The 18,465-nt window shown below is 33.9% G+C and overlaps 4 protein-coding genes across 7 annotated transcripts; all 4 read left to right on the forward strand.

Moving 5' to 3' along the window:
• The first annotated feature begins 450 nt into the window (after window positions 1–450).
• LOC111473340 (remorin-like) lies at window positions 451–3,705 on the forward strand. The gene is made up of 5 exons (XM_023118889.1): window positions 451–654; window positions 2,240–2,293; window positions 2,461–2,548; window positions 2,732–2,813; window positions 3,302–3,705. The coding sequence occupies exons 1-5, from the start codon at window positions 549–551 to the stop codon at window positions 3,494–3,496; spliced, it is 525 nt and encodes a 174-aa protein (XP_022974657.1). The 5' UTR covers window positions 451–548; the 3' UTR covers window positions 3,497–3,705.
• Window positions 3,706–4,743: 1,038 nt separating this feature from the next.
• LOC111473341 (proline iminopeptidase-like) lies at window positions 4,744–9,807 on the forward strand. Of its 2 annotated transcripts, none has more exons than XM_023118890.1 (12): window positions 4,744–5,056; window positions 6,402–6,538; window positions 6,637–6,810; window positions 7,297–7,466; window positions 7,534–7,597; window positions 7,858–7,958; window positions 8,144–8,216; window positions 8,301–8,369; window positions 8,532–8,639; window positions 8,942–9,067; window positions 9,477–9,597; window positions 9,665–9,807. In XM_023118890.1, exons 1-12 carry the CDS (start codon window positions 4,771–4,773, stop codon window positions 9,736–9,738), a joined length of 1,503 nt encoding a protein of 500 aa, XP_022974658.1. In that variant the 5' UTR covers window positions 4,744–4,770; the 3' UTR covers window positions 9,739–9,807. The 2 variants fall into 2 exon arrangements, with proteins under 2 accessions (XP_022974658.1, XP_022974659.1); XM_023118891.1 differs by having other exon boundaries at window positions 7,297–7,412; window positions 7,480–7,597.
• Window positions 9,808–12,095: 2,288 nt separating this feature from the next.
• Window positions 12,096–13,123, forward strand: LOC111473334 (desiccation protectant protein Lea14 homolog). The gene is made up of 2 exons (XM_023118884.1): window positions 12,096–12,354; window positions 12,713–13,123. The coding sequence occupies exons 1-2, from the start codon at window positions 12,149–12,151 to the stop codon at window positions 12,963–12,965; spliced, it is 459 nt and encodes a 152-aa protein (XP_022974652.1). The 5' UTR covers window positions 12,096–12,148; the 3' UTR covers window positions 12,966–13,123.
• A 1,973-nt stretch (window positions 13,124–15,096) lies between these two features.
• Window positions 15,097–16,132, forward strand: LOC111473352 (RING-H2 finger protein ATL67-like). 3 transcript variants are annotated; one of them, XM_023118905.1, is made up of 3 exons: window positions 15,123–15,172; window positions 15,240–15,462; window positions 15,530–16,132. In XM_023118905.1, exons 2-3 carry the CDS (start codon window positions 15,293–15,295, stop codon window positions 15,927–15,929), a joined length of 570 nt encoding a protein of 189 aa, XP_022974673.1. In that variant the 5' UTR covers window positions 15,123–15,172; window positions 15,240–15,292; the 3' UTR covers window positions 15,930–16,132. The 3 variants fall into 3 exon arrangements, with proteins under 3 accessions (XP_022974672.1, XP_022974673.1, XP_022974674.1); XM_023118906.1 differs by having other exon boundaries at window positions 15,143–15,239; window positions 15,307–15,462; XM_023118904.1 differs by having other exon boundaries at window positions 15,097–15,462.
• Window positions 16,133–18,465: the final 2,333 nt, after the last annotated feature.

Below are 18,465 nucleotides of genomic sequence, written 5' to 3' on the forward strand. Positions count from 1 at the left end.
AAAAAAAAAAAAAAAAAAAAAAAAAAAAAAAAAAAAAAAAAAAAAAAAAAAAAAAAAAAAATTATTAAATGGGCCCACGTTGTCGGGTCGACCACGATCATTATAAATAAAGCAATTGCATCTAATTCTATCTAAAACGTCGACGTTTCACCTTGCCGACATCTCCATATCGTATCTGACTGACGTGGCAAAATCCCATTGATTAACGCTTTTTAGCTGTCAATAAGCTACGATTAAAACGCGTAGTCGATTCCAACGGATCGCCAAAATTACCCGCAAACACTAACCGTCAGATCAGATTTTGACCACAGTCACTTACTAGTCAATCAAATCAACGGCTGACAGATCAGCACTGCGTCAAAAACCATGGACCTCACATGCAAATCTCACTGTCAGTTGTAAGGCTTACACCACCACCGTTTTTTGATGAGCTCTCCGACCTCTGAGTATATATATATGTAAAGGCCCACGAGGATAGCGATAATCGTTGGTGAAATTTTTTGGAGATTTTTCATTTCTAATCATTTTTGCTCCGAATTCTGAGAACGATGGTTGCGGCGCCAGAAAATTCAGATTCCTCTCCCGCTTCAGTGCCGCCGCCGGCGTCAGTTGAGGATAAGGAAAAAGCCTTGGTTCCAGTGCCAGTCTCGAATAGTAATCTCTCTTTCTTCCTCTATGTTATCTGTTCGTTGTTGTGCTTTGCTTGTTGCTTGCGATTGCGACGATATCGATTTGTTCATTTCTGTCTCATTTCTTACCTTGATTTATCACGATATGAAGTGTTGGAGTGCTTGAATTATAGGCGAATTGTTGTGTGCTTTTTTCTTCATCGAGCGCGTACTGTGCATAGATTAGGAATTCAGGCCTTCGTCTTGTTATACTTTTCGCACTCTGTTTGGTCGTCGAGAAATGGATCTAGTCGAAGAATAGAATCTGTACAAATTTGATTGGGAGTGATGCCGATGCGTGAAAATTTGCTAGATCCAATTGAAATGATGAACTCCATATTACAGTAATGAATTCTTTTTGATGTTAGTATTGCATTGTTGGAGAAAGTCAAATGTAAATCCATCGCCTTCATATTTGTCGAAGTTCTTTTAATTCTATTCGTATGGGAGAATATTTTCCTCTTCATTAACATGCGGAACGTTTCACTCTTCTTTTTCAAAGTTCAACAATTACGCGAAAACATCAATGTTTAGGGTTGCATTTGGTATTTATCCAATAAGTTAGGTTCGGATTGAATCGATATTTTTATCTTTCTTTTGTAGTTTAGTACCATTTTGGTCTTTTATTTCCTAAGTACTTCTTAATTCCCAATCCCAGCATAATACTATTCACGGAAAGTCTCGTTTCACTCTTTTCCCGGATTTCCAGAGATGAAGAGAAATAAGTTTTTGTGCCTCTTGAATAATTTTTCCTCTCTTTGTTTTGTTATCAGTGACATATGCTGTACTGGGCCCATAGGCGTTTCTGATACTCTTTGGTTTTAACTGCCACTTAATTTATTCTTCAATATGCTTAAAGTGACAAATTGAAGATTATGCTTTAGCTTTTTATTAATTGTTTCCTTTATAGGTGTAAAGGAAGACATTGTTAAAAAAAAAAACTACAAATTGACGTAATAGCTTTCTCTAATTTGATTGTTTAGTAATTAGCAGTTGGGTAAGGTAGAATCAAGGCATTCGTCTTTATCAATACTTTTGAAGATGCTAATGCTAATAATGCAGCACAGCTGTCTAGCGTCGTCTTGAAGAATGATCTCCGTGTCCTTTCTGTCATTTGATTCTTCTTACCCGATAAAATTGGCCAAGAATTTAAATTAAAGTTGTTTAAGTTGCATCTTAACGACATACTACCTTATGGTTTTAACTTGCCATCTGTTTACTTTCCTTGGTAACTATTGATGGGGTGACAGGGTTCAGGCAATCGGTCTAACTCTCACCATGGATAGAGTTAGAATCTTGGCTGTGATTTGAAAATCATCACTCAGTTTGCTTTATACTGCGTATACTTCAATTTATTTTCATCCAAATTTCTTGCTAAAGTTAATATAGCATTGCTTTTGTCCCACCTTGATAACTTTTGTTTCCATCTTGTATTATAGCTTGTTTGATTTTCCTTCTAGTTTAATGGCTTTGTACTGTATTATACAGTTACCTTGGTTTATTGCATTAATTAGCCTGAAACCTCTATCTTTGGGTGCTTTTATAATTGCTTTACTGTTGGATCTTGGCAGAAACCAAAGAAGATTCTGTACCAAAGAAAGCCTCCGGTGGATCAATTGACAGGGGTGAGCGTATAGCACGCATCTTATCCCATCTAAGTCTTCTAGTTTTACAATTATAAAATATTTTAAGATCTTTGTGCGGAAAACACAAGATTGTCCTGAAGAATGTTATCTTTGCTGTGGTAACAATTTGATCGTTCACAAACTGACCTGATCCTCAATTGTCTTAGATATCGCTCTTGCGGAGGTTGAAAAGGAGAAAAGGTTTTCCTTCATTAAGGCCTGGGAAGATAGTGAAAAATCAAAGGCTGAGAACAAGTAAGGCTTTGATTGAACTCGTCCTATTTACTTATTAGATACAGGGGAGCGAGCTGGATTCTGATTCCCAACATTCATTCCTCTAATTTCCAAACTTAAAATTCAACTTTTTGCTGTATCACATCAGTATTCATGTCATGATAAGAACTTACGAACTGAAATATTTGTCTGACAATTTAATAGGGCCCAGAAGAAGCTCTCTGCTGTTTCTGCATGGGAGAACAGCAAAAAAGCCAACCTTGAAGCAAAGTTGAAAAAAATTGAGGTAACTATTAATCCCTGTTCCCATTCTCGGGTTTAACAATAATTTTCAATTGGACATTTTACTTACGAGGTGAGGGATGATGAACACATCTCTTTGTGGAGAACACTCTGCACTCTTTATTAACACTAATCGAAAAGAGATTAGAACACTATAAAAAAAATTATTGCACTCTATACTTTGTATTTCTCTTGGATGAAAACCTAGATAGGGTGGAGAGTATTTACAATAGAATCTATCCCTAAAATATCTTGATCTTTGGGTGGAGGGTATTTATCTATTCCTAAGATCTCTTAATATTTTTCTTAAAATATCTGGATCTTTTCTTAAAATAGGTACCTTTATTCTTAAAATATCTCAATTATTTTCTTAAAATATGATTCATACCATTAGAGTATAAATGGTAGCTAAATTTTCTGGATTTGATTTGAGAAAGAAAAGTGGACAAGGAGAAAGTGTGGAATTGTTGTATAACAAGGTTGAGAAAACAGGAACAATTGGAGAAGAAAAAGGCTGAATATGGAGAAAAAATGAAAAACAAAGTAGCCATCATTCACAAAGAAGCAGAAGAAAAGAAGGCAATGGTGGAAGCGCAACGGTCGGAGGAGCTGCTAAAGGCGGAGGAGACGGCTGCCAAATTCCGAGCAACCGGAACCATCCCGAAGAAATTTTTGGGATGTTTTTAAAAGCGTGATGAATTAATAATCCTGTGTGTATTTTTCCTGTTTTTACGTGTAAATCTTTTCATGTTTGGACGTTCGTCTTAGTAGTGTTTTAAGAATTTTGTTTTGTTTCTATAAAAATGTAAGATAAAAGTGGTGTTTTGGGTTTTGTTTGTGTGTTTCAAAAACTATAGTAAACTTTAAAAGCTCATTTCCATGCATTATACCATTTACACTGTGAATTGTTCGCTAATTATTCCATTTACTAATTTACCCTCCCATTTCTTAATCCTCATATCTACTAAAGATTCTTGTCTTCCTCCTCATCTACTATTTCATTTTCATTCTCACAAAAAAAAATTTATTTATTTTTACAATAACTTTTTGAAAATTTATAAGAATTAGGTTTTATGCTACAAGTTTTTTCTTCTAATCTTATAACATAATTTCTAAAATTTCAATTTTCAATATTGCTAACATAATTTTTAACATATTATATATATCAATAAAGTGGGGTGAAATATGTAATCTTCATTCCTAACTTTGTTTAATTAACCTGAAAAATCTTTGGTAACTTTTTGACGCGTTCAGTGGGTTGGATAATTGAAAGTTTCACATCCGCTAATTTAGGAAATGATCATGGGTTTATAATCAAATAATATTATCTCCATTGGTTTGAAGTCTTTTGGGAAAGCAGAAAGCAAAACCATAAGAGCATGCTAATAATCTAGACAATGATCATGAGTTTATAATCAAAGAATATTATCTCGATTGGTTTAAGGTCGCAAAGCCATGAGAGCATGCTAATAATCTAGAGAATTATCATGAGTTTATAATCAAATAATACTCTCTCTTTTGGTTTTAGGCGTTTTGGGCTAAGCCATGAGAGCATACTGTCTCCATTGGTTTTAGATTTTTTGGGAAAGCCTAAAGCACAGCCACGAAAGCTCATGTTTAGAGTGAACAATATCATACCATTGAACACCGTGTGGGTCCCACAAGTTAAAATATTTAATATATTTGAATGTTTATTATAATTTTAATATTATTGTTTGTTTGAATTCAAGAAAAAAAGATAAGGTGGATCTGTTTTTTAATTTGATATGATGTGTGACAGAAACAATTTTAAAAAAAAATTAATTATGAATGAAATTACCCAATCTACATTTGAAATACTATTTCTGTTGCCGTACAAATAATCACCACCAATATAGAAGGGGTTAAAATGGTATTTATTAAAAAAAAAAAAATTCCCACAATTCGCCCCCTACCATAGTTAAGCTATTCCGCCATTTTTGATGAAGGCACTCCTCTTTCACTCTTTCCCCTCCTCCCCCGCCCGTTCATTAATTCCACTCACAAGACTTCTTTCCGCCGTCCATTGCCGGAGCTCCGTTCGTTCATTGGCAGTCATGGCCGGCACCATTCCTTCTAATGAAGCATCTCCGCCGGAGCACTCAGCTGGCACGTGGTACTCCGTGCCGGAGCTCCGGCTCCGAGACCATTACTTCTCTGTGCCTCTCAATTACTCTCTAGATCACTCTTCTCCCAAGATCTCCGTTTATGCGCGGGAAGTTGTTTCAGGTAAATCAAATCCTAATTTCACTTTAAATTTACTTTCGATTTGTTGAAAATTTTGAATATAGTAATCCAGTGGCGACTGTTCTCGACCACTTGCATATATATATTTTTTCTGTTCATTTATTGATTTTGTGGAGTTATGGTGTCATTGTTGTTAATTAGAATTAGGGTAAAACAGTGATATCCATGAAGTACTTCTGCAATTTCTATCTTAGTGCAAGGCTTGTGGCGGCTTCCTTCTAATTTCTTCTTATCCATGTAAAACATCACAAATAAGGTAGTTGCTTCTTGTATAAAGAATAAAAAGGTTTGTCTCTCATGTTAAATTCTTATTGTAAAAGGCTCCTTCTAATGTAGGAATCTAACACATTAATAGGATATTATTCGTTAAGTAATTTTATTCGTCATGTCTATCAATTTCAACGGTTCTATTTCTTTCATACTTGTATAAAAAACTTATGAAGCTGGAAAACAAGTTGTGTCACTCTATGAAGGACACTCCTCGTGGAGAGTTGCATTCTTTTTCAAGAAATAAGTTCATTGATCTATGTAATGTATTAAAAAAAAAAGGAGAAAGAAAGCCTCAAACCATTGGACTTACATTAACATTCTCCAATTGGTCTGAGAAAAACTGTAAGAGAAGAAGAAGAGAATTTAGTTCTTACCAAGATAAAGCAAGGAAAAGAACACTATCATAAAAATGTTATAGGGTTTCTTAATGGGGTTATGCTTATGGTATTTGGTAAATGAGCAAAATTTTCAAATCTTATCTTTTTTTTATTTTCTAATTAAAATTTTGAGAAATTTAGAATTTAATCTTTATGGTTTAAATGTTAGAAATCATCTCTATGGTTTGATAAAACATTCATTAATGATCCTTACCACCGGGACTATTTATGTGTGTTTTATCAAACCATAGGGAATATTTATGAGGTTTTAGCTAACTCTAAGGACGAAAATCTAGCGATCTTCCTCCAAATCATATGGACTAAATTTTTACTTGTGATTAAAATTGTTGCAGAATGCAATATGGGTTCTAAAAAATTTTCTGAACATCTCAGTCAGAATACAAATAGTTTTCTTGCATCTTCTAGAAGTTGAGTGTTGCTGAAGCTACTGATTCAGGGACTTCTTAAATATTGAATGATATTATAACCAAATCCTTCAAATACTGAAAGCTATTTGGTGATGATTACTTGATTTGCAATCCATCCCTTTCTCGAAAGAATTATTTTGTCAGTTCCTATATGTACCTGGGTTGTTTTTGTTTTTGGGCATTTATGTTTTGTTAAATCAATTATGATTTTAGTAATTGCGACCCTTAACAAATACAGATTCTGCATTGCAGTGGGGAAAGAAGAGCAACCAATGCCATACCTTGTATACTTACAAGGTGGACCTGGATTTGAGTGTCCGCGACCTACTGAAGCAAGTGGATGGATACAAAAAGCATGTGAAGAATTTCGTGTTATATTGATGGACCAGGCATGGCTTTTGTCGACAACCTTTGAGCAACAGCATTTGAAATATAAACAACTGTTGTCATGATCTTTTATTCCACTTACATATGTATATCACTGCAGCGGGGAACAGGATTATCGACTCCTTTGTCTCCATCGTCCATGTCGCAATTCCAAAGTGCTGAGGACTTGGCCAACTACTTGAAACATTTTCGAGCTGATAACATAGTGAATGATGCTGAATTCATTAGGACTCGTCTTGTTCCTGATGCTGCACCTTGGACCATTTTGGGTCAGGTATGCAATTTAGTGTTTCTTTTTTAGTTTCAAATTTTGCAATCAACATGTTTAGCATAGCGCTCCTTACTCGTCCTTACTTTATTAGATGACTTCTAGTCTTTGCAAGCAACACATTGAGTTTAGTACTCTTTTACTCGTCCTTACTTTATTAGATGACTTCTAGTCTTTGCAAGCAACACATTGAGTTTAGTACTCTTCGCTCAACATGTTGAACTTACATAAAGCAATTAGCAGACTTGTTAGCTTTGGGATTCTAAATGGGGCTTTGCAACATGTTGAACTTACATAAAGCAATTAGCAGACTTGTTAGCTTTGGGATTCTAAATGGGGCTTTGCTTTATATAAGTTATTGCCTTCTGTTGTGTGGTAATTTAAATCACTGCAAATACAAAGATAATCTCTTTTTCCCTGTACAGAGCTATGGTGGGTTTTGTGCAATTACGTATTTGAGTTTTGCACCAAAATCTCTTTTTCCCTGTACAGAGCTATGGTGGGTTTTGTGCAATTACGTATTTGAGTTTTGCACCAAAAGGATTGAAACAAGTCCTCATAACTGGAGGAATCCCTCCAATAGGGAATGGATGCACGGCAGATTCTGTATATAGAGCATGCTTTGAAAAGATTATTATTCAAAATGAAAAATACTACAAGAGGTATCCTCAGGATGTATAGAGCATGCTTTGAAAAGATTATTATTCAAAATGAAAAATACTACAAGAGGTATCCTCAGGATGTCAAAATCGTCCATGAAGTTGTGAAATACTTGGAGGAGAATGGAGGCGGGGTGAGTACAATTGTGAATTATGTCATCATAATGCTATAAAAAACCCGAACGAAATGCTCAAATGTCTCTCAAATCCCTTGTGAATTATGTCATCATAATGCTATAAAAAACCCGAACGAAATGCTCAAATGTCTCTCAAATCCCTTTACAACTCTCTGAAAGAAACACTTAATTCTTTTTTGTTTTTGTATAGGTTCCTCTTCCCTGTGGTGGTATCCTGACTCCTAAAGGGCTGCAAACTCTTTTTTGTTTTTGTATAGGTTCCTCTTCCCTGTGGTGGTATCCTGACTCCTAAAGGGCTGCAAACTCTTGGGCTTTCTGCTTTAGGATCTAGTACAGGTTTCGAACGCATGCACTATTTGTAAGGCGTCTTAATTTTCGTCTTTCTGGTTTCATTCTTTTGGATAAGTGAATAGTCAACTCAAGAAATGTGTGTAGTAATCTAATTACTCTCTCTTTTTCCCCCTCAATCATGTCAGGTTTGAGAGAGTATGGGATCCTATAATAGTTCCTGGAGCACCAAAACGAATCAGTTAATCATGTCAGGTTTGAGAGAGTATGGGATCCTATAATAGTTCCTGGAGCACCAAAACGAATCAGTTATTTCTTCCTCAATGCTGTTAGTATTCTACAATTTCCATTGGTTGTGATTATCACTAAAACTTCATTCTTGAATGATTCTAACAACTAGACATATTTGCAGATCAGTGGCTGGCTCTCACTTGATTCAAATCCTCTTTATGGTCTCATGCACGAGTCAATATATTGCCAGGTAACCTCCTTTTTTACCTTTTAGAATTACATATTGGTCGTTTGAACTCTCTATAGAGTGAACTTTTTGCCACTTCGTGTTCCTGTTCCCCAAAGGCATATTGGTCGTTTGAACTCTCTATAGAGTGAACTTTTTGCCACTTCGTGTTCCTGTTCCCCAAAGGGCGCCTCGTCTCGCTGGTCTGCTCAAAGAATAAGGAATGAACTGGAGAACAAATTCGATGCAACTAAGGCTGTAAAAGAAGGATGTCCTGTGTATTTCACTGGAGAGGTAGGTGCATTATACTCATAAAACTAAGGCTGTAAAAGAAGGATGTCCTGTGTATTTCACTGGAGAGGTAGGTGCATTATACTCATAAAATGTCATCATGGTGATCGAGTAAATAGCCATCTGAGTTTATGAGATCTTGCTTGACTTTGGATAAATCCAGAATAAAAACATCTTTGGAAGTTCTACTCATTCATATCTATTCAAGATTTATGCTCCAATTGTAATGCTTCTGCAGATGATCTTCCCGTGGATGTTTGACGAGATTATTCAAGATTTATGCTCCAATTGTAATGCTTCTGCAGATGATCTTCCCGTGGATGTTTGACGAGATTCATGCCTTGAAACCGTTCAAAGACGCCGCTAATATATTGGCCGAGAAGGAGGATTGGCCTCCCCTATATGACATTGCTGCTCTTAAAAATAACAAGGTATTCTCTCCAACTGCTTCCACATTTCCAAGTAGTGTTTTTTATAATGTTTCTATCCCGAAAATCTCGTCTTTGGGTACTTTACTGCACATTTCCAAGTAGTGTTTTTTATAATGTTTCTATCCCGAAAATCTCGTCTTTGGGTACTTTACTGCAAAACATCCTAACTTGCCTGAGCGAGTCTGCCATAGGTTCATCTCCTGCACCGTGCTCATAGTTACTACATTGTTAGTTTAGCCACTCGGTTTTAAGCATGAACGATCCTCTCCCTTCATAGTCTCTGTCTCCACCATCACCGTCTTCACCGATGTCAATTTTACCATAACAACTTGTCATGACAAGCATTAGGATTAGGTTGGGAGGTTTTTGTTGCAAAAAGTTAAACATCTTTTCGGAATCCCAATCACAGGTCCCGGTCGCAGCAGCAGTTTACTATGAAGATATGTACGTAAACTTCAAGCTGGCCATGGAGACAGCTTCCCAAATAGCAGGAATCAGGCTGTGGGTTACTAATGAATTTATGCATTCTGGTCTGCGTGATGGAGGGCCTCAAGTTCTGGATCACTTGATGGGATTCTTAAATGGAAAGAAGTTCTGGTCTGCGTGATGGAGGGCCTCAAGTTCTGGATCACTTGATGGGATTCTTAAATGGAAAGAAGCCTTTATTCTGATGTTTTTTCTCTAAACTTTGTTGCTTTTCCTCATAATTATTGGATGCAGTCTTTGCCATGACCTTTTCATTTCCTCCTCAATAATGTGTATGTATGTATATATATATATGTGTGTGTGTGTGTGTGTGTGTGTATGTATATGTGTGTGTGTGTGTGTGTGTGTGTGTGTATGTATATGTGTGTGTGTGTGTGTATGTATATGTGTGTGTGTGTGTGTGTGTGTGTGTGTGTGTGTGTGTATGTATATGTGTGTGTGTGTGTGTGTGTGTGTGTGTGTGTGTGTGTGTGTGTGTGTGTGTGTGTATATGTGTGTGTGTGTGTGTGTGTGTGTGTGTGTGTGTGTGTGTGTGTGTGTGTGTGTGTATGTATATGTGTGTATGTATATGTGTGTGTGTGTGTGGTGTATGAAGATTTGAAACTTATAATGATATTAAAATTATTTTTAAAACTATAATATTTAGATAAAAGAATTGTTTAGGGAATGATATTTAGATAATGATATTAAAATTAATTTTAAAACTATAATATTTAGATAAAAGGAATTTATTTTTATTATTTATTTATTTATTATTTAAACATTGAGACGATTTATGGTAAATCATAGAAATCAAAGCTTAAATAATAACTAATTAAATAAAAAAATTTAAAATTATATGGAAATTAATTTAATTTTTTTAAAAACATAATAGAAAAGGAAGAGAAGTATATTCAAACCCCTTATAACTCTGTAAGATCGAGGCCTTGTACGGGACCTACCCGAATGAGTTGGATTCCGAGTTGGGAATTCAATTTAAATGGGGTATGAGACCTACCCGAATGAGTTTTCCATGTTAGTTAAATGGAGATTGTGATGGAATTACATTTCCCAACTCCAACCTCGATTCTGTCCCGCTTCACTTTTATGTATATAATAAGTTAGTTTTGTGTTATACTTGTATTATTTATTTAAAATAAATAAAGAAAGTTATTTTTTTAAAATGTTGCAGCTACATTATACCATTTAAATTTAAAATTTTAGAAATGGAGTTATATTATATTTTTCATATGAATTTTTTAAACTTATTTTACATTTTTTAATAGACGATTATTATAAAATAAAAATTGTCAATTAAAATAAATATTTCAAGAAAATATTGAAAAATTTATGTTAGGAATTTGCGATGATCTAAAAAATAGATGATTTTTTTTTTTGTAAAAATATAGAATGAAATATAAGACGTTTGTATACATGCTTTCTATTTTTTTTTATTTTTTTTTCCAAACATTTTGCATCTATTTGTTCATTTCTTATATAGTTTTGCAGTGTTCATTATATTAAATTTGTTTTAAGTTTTACTAAATCAAGATTTACGGCCAGATAAAATAAAATTATTTTAACAAATAAAGAGATAAAAATCAATTTTTCTCCTTTATTGTGAATACAGATAAAATAAAATTATTTTAACAAATAAAGAGATAAAAATCAATTTTTCTCCTTTATTGTGAATATTCCAATTATATTACAAATTTATTTAAAATCTATCTCGGTCTTTGTCATTATATAATTTTTTTAATTTCTATATTTTCAAAATATTCTTATTAATTTTATTTTTTAAAATTGTGTTCTATGTGCCTGTGGTTTTTTAATTTTTATATAATATTCTTATTAATTTTATTTTTTAAAATTGTGTTCTATGTGCCTGTGGTTTTTTAATTTTTATATATTATTTTTTTAAATCCCTTTGTAATCTTACTATAATTTTTCCCCATTCATTTTTAATATACCAAATTTAAAATAAAGATAATTATTTAAAAGTAAATTTAAAATAAATACAATTATTTATTTTCTAGCCAAATTTAAAATAAAGATAATTATTTAAAAGTAAATTTAAAATAAATACAATTATTTATTTTCTAGTTGTAAATATTCTTTTTATTTTTAAATTAAATAGTAAAATTTTCATTTAAATAATTAATTATAAGATATAATTATTCGATGGGTTTGTATGTATTATTTATAACCACTAACTAATAAACTCTAAATTTAAATAATAATAATAATAGTAATAAATTTTTTAAAAAATGATGGATTAAGATAATTATTGTTATTATTATTCATTTCTTAACCATTTTTCTATTTTCATAAAAAATGATGGATTAAGATAATTATTGTTATTATTATTCATTTCTTAACCATTTTTCTATTTTCATTTATTTTCCACGTGTACTACATAACTACATTTAATTACACGTGCAAAGAAACACGTGTGACTCGTTGTCGGTTCAAACAATTACACGCTTACGTACTTCTCTCGAGTCTGGTCGCTCTTATAAGGATCCGTCTCTCCCGTCTTCTTCTGCATATCCATTTCTCCGTCTTTGCTTTGTATTTCTTCATCTTCTTGCACTTCTCTTCAATCTCCTTGCGAAAATGGCAGGTTTGATCGACAGAGCGAAGAACTATGTCTCCACGAAGGTCGCTAACATGCCGAAGCCAGAGGCCTCCGTCACCGACGTCGATTTCAAGCGTTTGAGCCGCGATTCCGTCGAGTATTTGGCCTATGTTTCCGTCTCCAATCCTTACAGCCACGCCATTCCTATCTGTGAGATTTCTTACAATCTCAAAAGCGACGGCAGGTTCGTTCGTTCGTTCGCTCGTTTACTCGCATTTTCAAATTTCCTCTGTTTTTGATTTCGTAAATTAGGTCTCGATCGATTAGTATGTATATATTGAATCGATCGATTTCCTCTGTTTTTGATTTCGTAAATTAGGTCTCGATCGATTAGTATGTATATATTGAATCGATCGATTAGACGATCTCGATTCGTTCAATAGGAAAGAAGGAATGAAATGTTGTTGATGTTGTTGATGTTGATGTTGTTGTTGTTGTTGAGATCTTGTGATTGATGGATCGATCGAATGTGCAGAACGGTTGTGACAGGGACGGTGCCTGTTGTTGAGATCTTGTGATTGATGGATCGATCGAATGTGCAGAACGGTTGTGACAGGGACGGTGCCAGATCCAGGATCTCTGAAAGCGAGCGGTTCGACGATGGTGGAAGTGGGGGTGAAGGTGCCGCACTCGGTAATGATAAGCTTAGCGAAGGACATCGGGCGAGATTGGGACATTGATTACGAGTTGCTGATCAGACTCACCATTGACCTTCCGGTCATTGGAGACTTCACCATTCCTCTGTCTACAAAAGGCGAGATCAAGCTCCCTACCTTCTCTGACATGTTCAAATAGCTATATTTCTTTCTTTCTTTCTTCGTTTAATTTATGTTTAATCAAATGTTAAAAAGTTCCAAATCACGCTTACGTGATGGATAATAAGGTTTCTTGTTAGCAAGAGCAACATCATCTCCCTACCATATCTATATTCTCCAAGCAGTTTGTGTCCAGTTTTATATAGATATATTATATATATCCAATCCTAAAATACTTGAGATGATTCTTTTTTTTAATTTTTTATTTACAACAATATTAATTTTTACTCTTAAATCAAACCTAACCCAGCTAATTTAGCCTAGGGAGATCCTGGGTTTGTAACCAGTAACCATCTTCATTGGCACGAGGCTCCGAGATGTCCAAAGTAATGTCATAAGAGTTTTATACTCAGAGTGGATAAGATAAGTGGACAATATCTTATTTAACATAGTAGCATAGTCATACCCTAAACTTAGTCTTACCAATAGATTGGTAAATTCTCAAATATCGAACAAAGGACTCCAAAAGAAAAAGAGTCGGTCTCGATTAAGAAGAAGTGTGAATGATGAAAACAATATCATATTATTATGGAGAGTTGGTGTTCATCTAACCTTTGGAATGTTTATATTTAAACTATCGTTACTTTAGAATGGGTAAGAATGGGTAAGAAGGTTGGATCATCTTTATACTTATTTTTTTTAACATACTTATTAAAAGTATAAAGTTAATTTAAATATGAAAAGAAAACAATTAGGAAAATAAATGTATATTAAAATGTAATGTTAGTAAGTTCGAGTATTTATTTTTAAAATAATTATTAAATGAAACTTTTTTATTTTTTAATAAATAAGATTCATAATATCTTTCTAAATTTGAAATATAAATGTACTTTACATTCGTTGTGGGTTAGGACAAATTTATAATCGAAATGATCGCCGATTTTCCTTTTTCAAATAAACTTTAAATTTATTTGCCAATTTATCCGACCGTTGGAAGTTAGAATAGTTTCTTTTCTTTTCTTTTCTTTTCTTTTACATAATTATTTTATTAATAAAATTTCTAACTTTTTCAACGAATTTTCATGCCTTTCGGTTTTTCTTTAAAAAAAAAGTTTAATTTTCTTTTAGTTAATTAATAAAATTAAAATAATATAAATATATATATAAAGGGAGGATGCGTCCGAAGTGCAGAAAATAACAAAACTAAGTCCAAAAGTCAATAGTCAAGTCAAAATTCCATTTTTAAAATATAATATAATATATATATATATATATTCCAAAGAATAAATTTATAATTGCGTTTTTCGTCCCGACAAATTTAAAAGGTTTGTAGGTTGTGTCTATTTAATTATCATATTTTTAATTTTTAATTTATTTATTTGAATACAAATGATGTTAATAAAAGTAGGCATAATAGTTGTGAATATACGTTTCTTAATTAATTTAAAAATTGGATGCTAATTTAGAAGGTTGTTTATAATATATTTGGTAATATGTTTGTAAGTAATAGAGTTTTAATTTTTAGAAATTAATTTATTATACATATTTTATAATTATTGTTAATTAACATTACGTAATTTATTTGATAATAATATATTCAAATGAATTCATTTATATACTCCTTATTTATTCGGGTTTCTCATGCCCACTACTCTCTATCTTAGTTTGATCTCGAACCACATTCAATTGGAGAGGTTTAACTCTTTATCACTTATAACGTCTCACGTCCAGAATTTTGATCACAATTTAGAATATGAATTCGACAACGAATGATCTCGTTATTTCTTCGCATTCCTAGGGCATGACTATGTACTTACTTGTCTTGAGCCAACGAAATCTAATCAACACGGATCTTTTAAACATATTTTGTCTTCACTCACATGCTTATTTGAAAAAAATTCACGAGCTCAACAGGTCAAAGCAAACAATAGTACTAGCAGTGATTTGAGCTGTTACAAACAGTAATAGAGCAAAACATGGAACGGTGTGCTATCGTGATTTCGGAGGGTAGAGTGGGGAGAGCTTATTAGATTGAAAATGGTTTAGAGTGAGTGAGTGAGTGAGAGTTGGAAAAGACGAAGGGCGTATTAAATGCAGCGTCTGAAATCCCCACCCACCTTCCCCCAAAAAGTTATCTGCCCTATTTCCTTCCTTCTCTTCTTTGCGTCTGAAATCCCCACCCACCTTCCCCCAAAAAGTTATCTGCCCTATTTCCTTCCTTCTCTTCTTTCTTCTTCTTCCCCACTAATGGCTTCAACTGCTGCAACTCCATTACCATCTCCATCTCCAAATCCTCTTCAATGTCCTCTTCCACATGGCTTCAACTGCTGCAACTCCATTACCATCTCCATCTCCAAATCCTCTTCAATGTCCTCTTCCACCGCTTCTTCCTCCAATTACTCCTTCGCCAAGCTTGGTTTCGGCTACGCCATTGCCATAGCACTCGCCTTCCTCGTCCTCCTCTCCGCCCTCCTCCTCGCCTTCTACGTCTGCTGCCGCGCCTCCCGCTCCCGCAACCTCCGTCTCTCTTCTTCCAGGCCGCCTCCCTCGCTACGTCTGCTGCCGCGCCTCCCGCTCCCGCAACCTCCGTCTCTCTTCTTCCAGGCCGCCTCCCTCGCGCTCCGATGCCGGTATCATTCTCCCGCAAATCATTTTTGTCGCCGAGGACGACGGCGCTCCAGATCGCGACGATGACAACGGCGTCGTTGGGCTCGATCAAGCTGTGATTAACTCTTACCCTAAATTCCCCTTCTCCAAGGACAAATCTATGGCCGGGGCTAATTGCGTTTGTTCTATTTGTCTATGTGAGTATAAGGAGGCGGAGATGCTGAGGATGATGCCCGAGTGTAGACATTACTTTCATCTCTGTTGCATCGACGCTTGGTTGAAGCTTAATGGCTCTTGCCCGGTTTGCCGGAATTCGCCACTCCCGACGCCGCTTTCCACTCCTCTGCAGGAGGTTGTGCCGCTCTCACAATACATGGCGGATCGGAGAAGGAGATGATCGGTCGCTCGATCGATTGATTGATATCGACAACACTCCAATAGGTTCTTCTATTACTTCTACTTTCTCTTAGTTCCATATTCTCTGTTTGTTTTACCTGTTTTTTCTCCTAGGAAATTGTAAATTCTTTGGTTAAGGTGCTGAGTTTTCTCCTATTTTTGAATGTTCTTGGAACTGTTCGACCTATACATGAATTTTTCAATGGTGCTGAGTTTTCTCCTATTTTTGAATGTTCTTGGAACTGTTCGACCTATACATGAATTTTTCAATTTACTTTTTGAGTAATTCGCTAAGAAGTCATGAATCTATATTCTTGTGTAGATCTGATAGTGTTGGATTCGTTTATCCGAAAATCAAACAAGAAAAAATGAGACAAGAAGAACTTTTCTAGTTCTCTTCCTCCCTTTTCGTGCGAAAAAGTTCGCTCGACTCATCTCAAGGGTCCTCTTTACTTCCACTGTAGTATTCTGTCTGTTTGCTCCATTTTCTCTCTAAATTTTCATCTCCATCATCATTTGCTAAAGGTTTGGCAAGCGTGCAACAAAATTGCCCCATTGTTTTTCCCCTTATTGTTCCTAAATCCATTGAAATTCAGCAGTAGAACTGAAGAACATGGGTTTCACTCTTTGAGTTTAATCCATAAGCCAATTATCTCTTTGAAGTGGATGTGAAGAAGTTGGAATCATTGGTTAATTTTGGATGGAATTTGTACGATTTCAAGAACATTCAAAAGGACTGAACATTTTGATGGAATTTGCTTTTGTTTATGGAATTTGTACGATTTCAAGAACATTCAAAAGGACTGAACATTTTGATGGAATTTGCTTTTGTTTCTGCTTATTATCCCTTGAACGGTGGATGATGACTGATGTTGTTATGATTTGGATAGGCACTTCGGTCACCTTTCCCGAGTTTAATTATGAATCCATTGATTTCACTTTTTCTGTGGAAATTTCAGACGGGAATGTTGTTGCCTTTTTATTGCCAACGGACATCCATACAATTTTATGTTGGGAGATTTATATTTATTTTAATTTTTTTTTTAAATAAATTAGTGAAAATCACTCGTGTTCTTCGTTTATATGTTTGATTAGCCGAGTTATGTTGAGGTTGACTAAGTTTATATGTTTGATTAGTCCAGTTATATTTAAAAGTAGAAAATTGAAGTTTTAAAAATGAAAGTGTAAAGTTGATGAATGTTATCACATCTTTGAAAGTTCATTGACTAAAAGCATTATCGAAAAACTTGTAGAAGAGAACCGAAAGTCTGAAAACCCATCATTTCGTCGACCAAATTCTGATTATCTTGAAAATTTGTACAAAAAAAAAAAATGTCTAAGGCATTTCACTCGAAGAACAACAAATAAACAATATTGCACGAGAACTACAAAACTATGTTGCACGTTTTTATCTTTCGATTTATACTATCATCGATTAGTTACTTGCTTCGTGATTGAAGTCTATAGTCAAAATACATGTAGACTTATAGATAGACTTATAGAGGAAGAACGACAATCAAAACTATGAAAATTATAGAGAGAAAACACAGTAAGAACGACATTCAAGTTATACCAGTTTCAGTCACCCTATTTTTTGATCAAAATGTTAGAGATTTGAATCGGTATCTGTCGTGTTATATTTGGTAAAAAAATTTAAACTTTTATACAAAAATATGTAAAATAATTAGGGTTGAATTATTGATATGAAATTAAGTTTTGTAGAAACAATAAATGAAACGAGTGTTGGATACAACAACATACCGAATTGGCAATTAATGCTCATAATTCACTCATATATCACCTAAATTTCCTACTTCAAAACTCTCTCCAATTTCAAACCATCAAAAGGTCCAAGGGCTAGTTCAGATTATAGGCCCAATATATTTGGGCCCAATTGATATGCACTCTCGATAAAAATCTTTACACTAACGGGCCGGCCCAAATTGTTATTAAAGGCCTGGCCCTTAAACTATCTTTACTTGAAAGGCCCAGCCCAATCCAACTATTTTTTTACCCTCTTAGAAGTTTAATGTAAGTTCATAGACAAAAATATAAAATAATATTTTACTAATATAATTTCAAAAGAAATCATTTAATAGGCATAGTTCTAAAAATAAAAATAAAAATAAAAAATTCAACATAGTCTTTAACTTAAATATTACAATTATAGCATTTGAATATTAAACTATTTTTTAAAAGAAAATTCCGGCTTGGGTTTCAAATGTTTTTACTCAAAATAGTTCTTTTTTTTAAGCTTATTAATTAAATATCTTATTTGAAATGATTAAAAAAAAAAAAGCAACACAAAAAAAAATTATAAATTTTAATAAATTTTTAATTCACCATCGGAAGGAAAAAAAAAAAAGCAACACAAAAAAAAATTATAAATTTTAATAAATTTTTAATTCACCATCGGAAGGATTTTTTTTACCCAATTTTTGGTTGACCCAACCCGAAAATTTTCACAACTCAATCTAACTTGAAATTACATTTTTTTTTTAATTTTATTTATCATAATTTATAATTATTCGGATGTT

The sequence above is a fragment of the Cucurbita maxima genome, unplaced genomic scaffold (assembly GCF_002738345.1).
Source record: "Cucurbita maxima cultivar Rimu unplaced genomic scaffold, Cmax_1.0 Cma_Scf00115, whole genome shotgun sequence".
Taxonomy (NCBI): Eukaryota; Viridiplantae; Streptophyta; class Magnoliopsida; order Cucurbitales; family Cucurbitaceae; genus Cucurbita; species Cucurbita maxima.

Coding starts and splice junctions, on each gene's coding strand:
- LOC111473341 (XM_023118890.1), top strand. CDS start 4,771: ATGAAGGCACTCCTCTTTCACTCTTTCCCCTCCTCCCCCGCCCGTTCA. Junction 8,217..8,300: donor GTTATTTCTTCCTCAATGCT/GTTAGTATTCTA, acceptor ACATATTTGCAG/ATCAGTGGCTGGCTCTCACT. Junction 8,640..8,941: donor CTGTGTATTTCACTGGAGAG/GTAGGTGCATTA, acceptor ATGCTTCTGCAG/ATGATCTTCCCGTGGATGTT.
- LOC111473352 (XM_023118904.1), top strand. CDS start 15,173: ATGGCTTCAACTGCTGCAACTCCATTACCATCTCCATCTCCAAATCCT. Junction 15,463..15,529: donor CTCCGTCTCTCTTCTTCCAG/GCCGCCTCCCTC, acceptor CTCTTCTTCCAG/GCCGCCTCCCTCGCGCTCCG.
- LOC111473340 (XM_023118889.1), top strand. CDS start 549: ATGGTTGCGGCGCCAGAAAATTCAGATTCCTCTCCCGCTTCAGTGCCG. Junction 2,294..2,460: donor CGGTGGATCAATTGACAGGG/GTGAGCGTATAG, acceptor CAATTGTCTTAG/ATATCGCTCTTGCGGAGGTT. Junction 2,814..3,301: donor CAAAGTTGAAAAAAATTGAG/GTAACTATTAAT, acceptor TTGAGAAAACAG/GAACAATTGGAGAAGAAAAA.
- LOC111473334 (XM_023118884.1), top strand. CDS start 12,149: ATGGCAGGTTTGATCGACAGAGCGAAGAACTATGTCTCCACGAAGGTC. Junction 12,355..12,712: donor AATCTCAAAAGCGACGGCAG/GTTCGTTCGTTC, acceptor TCGAATGTGCAG/AACGGTTGTGACAGGGACGG.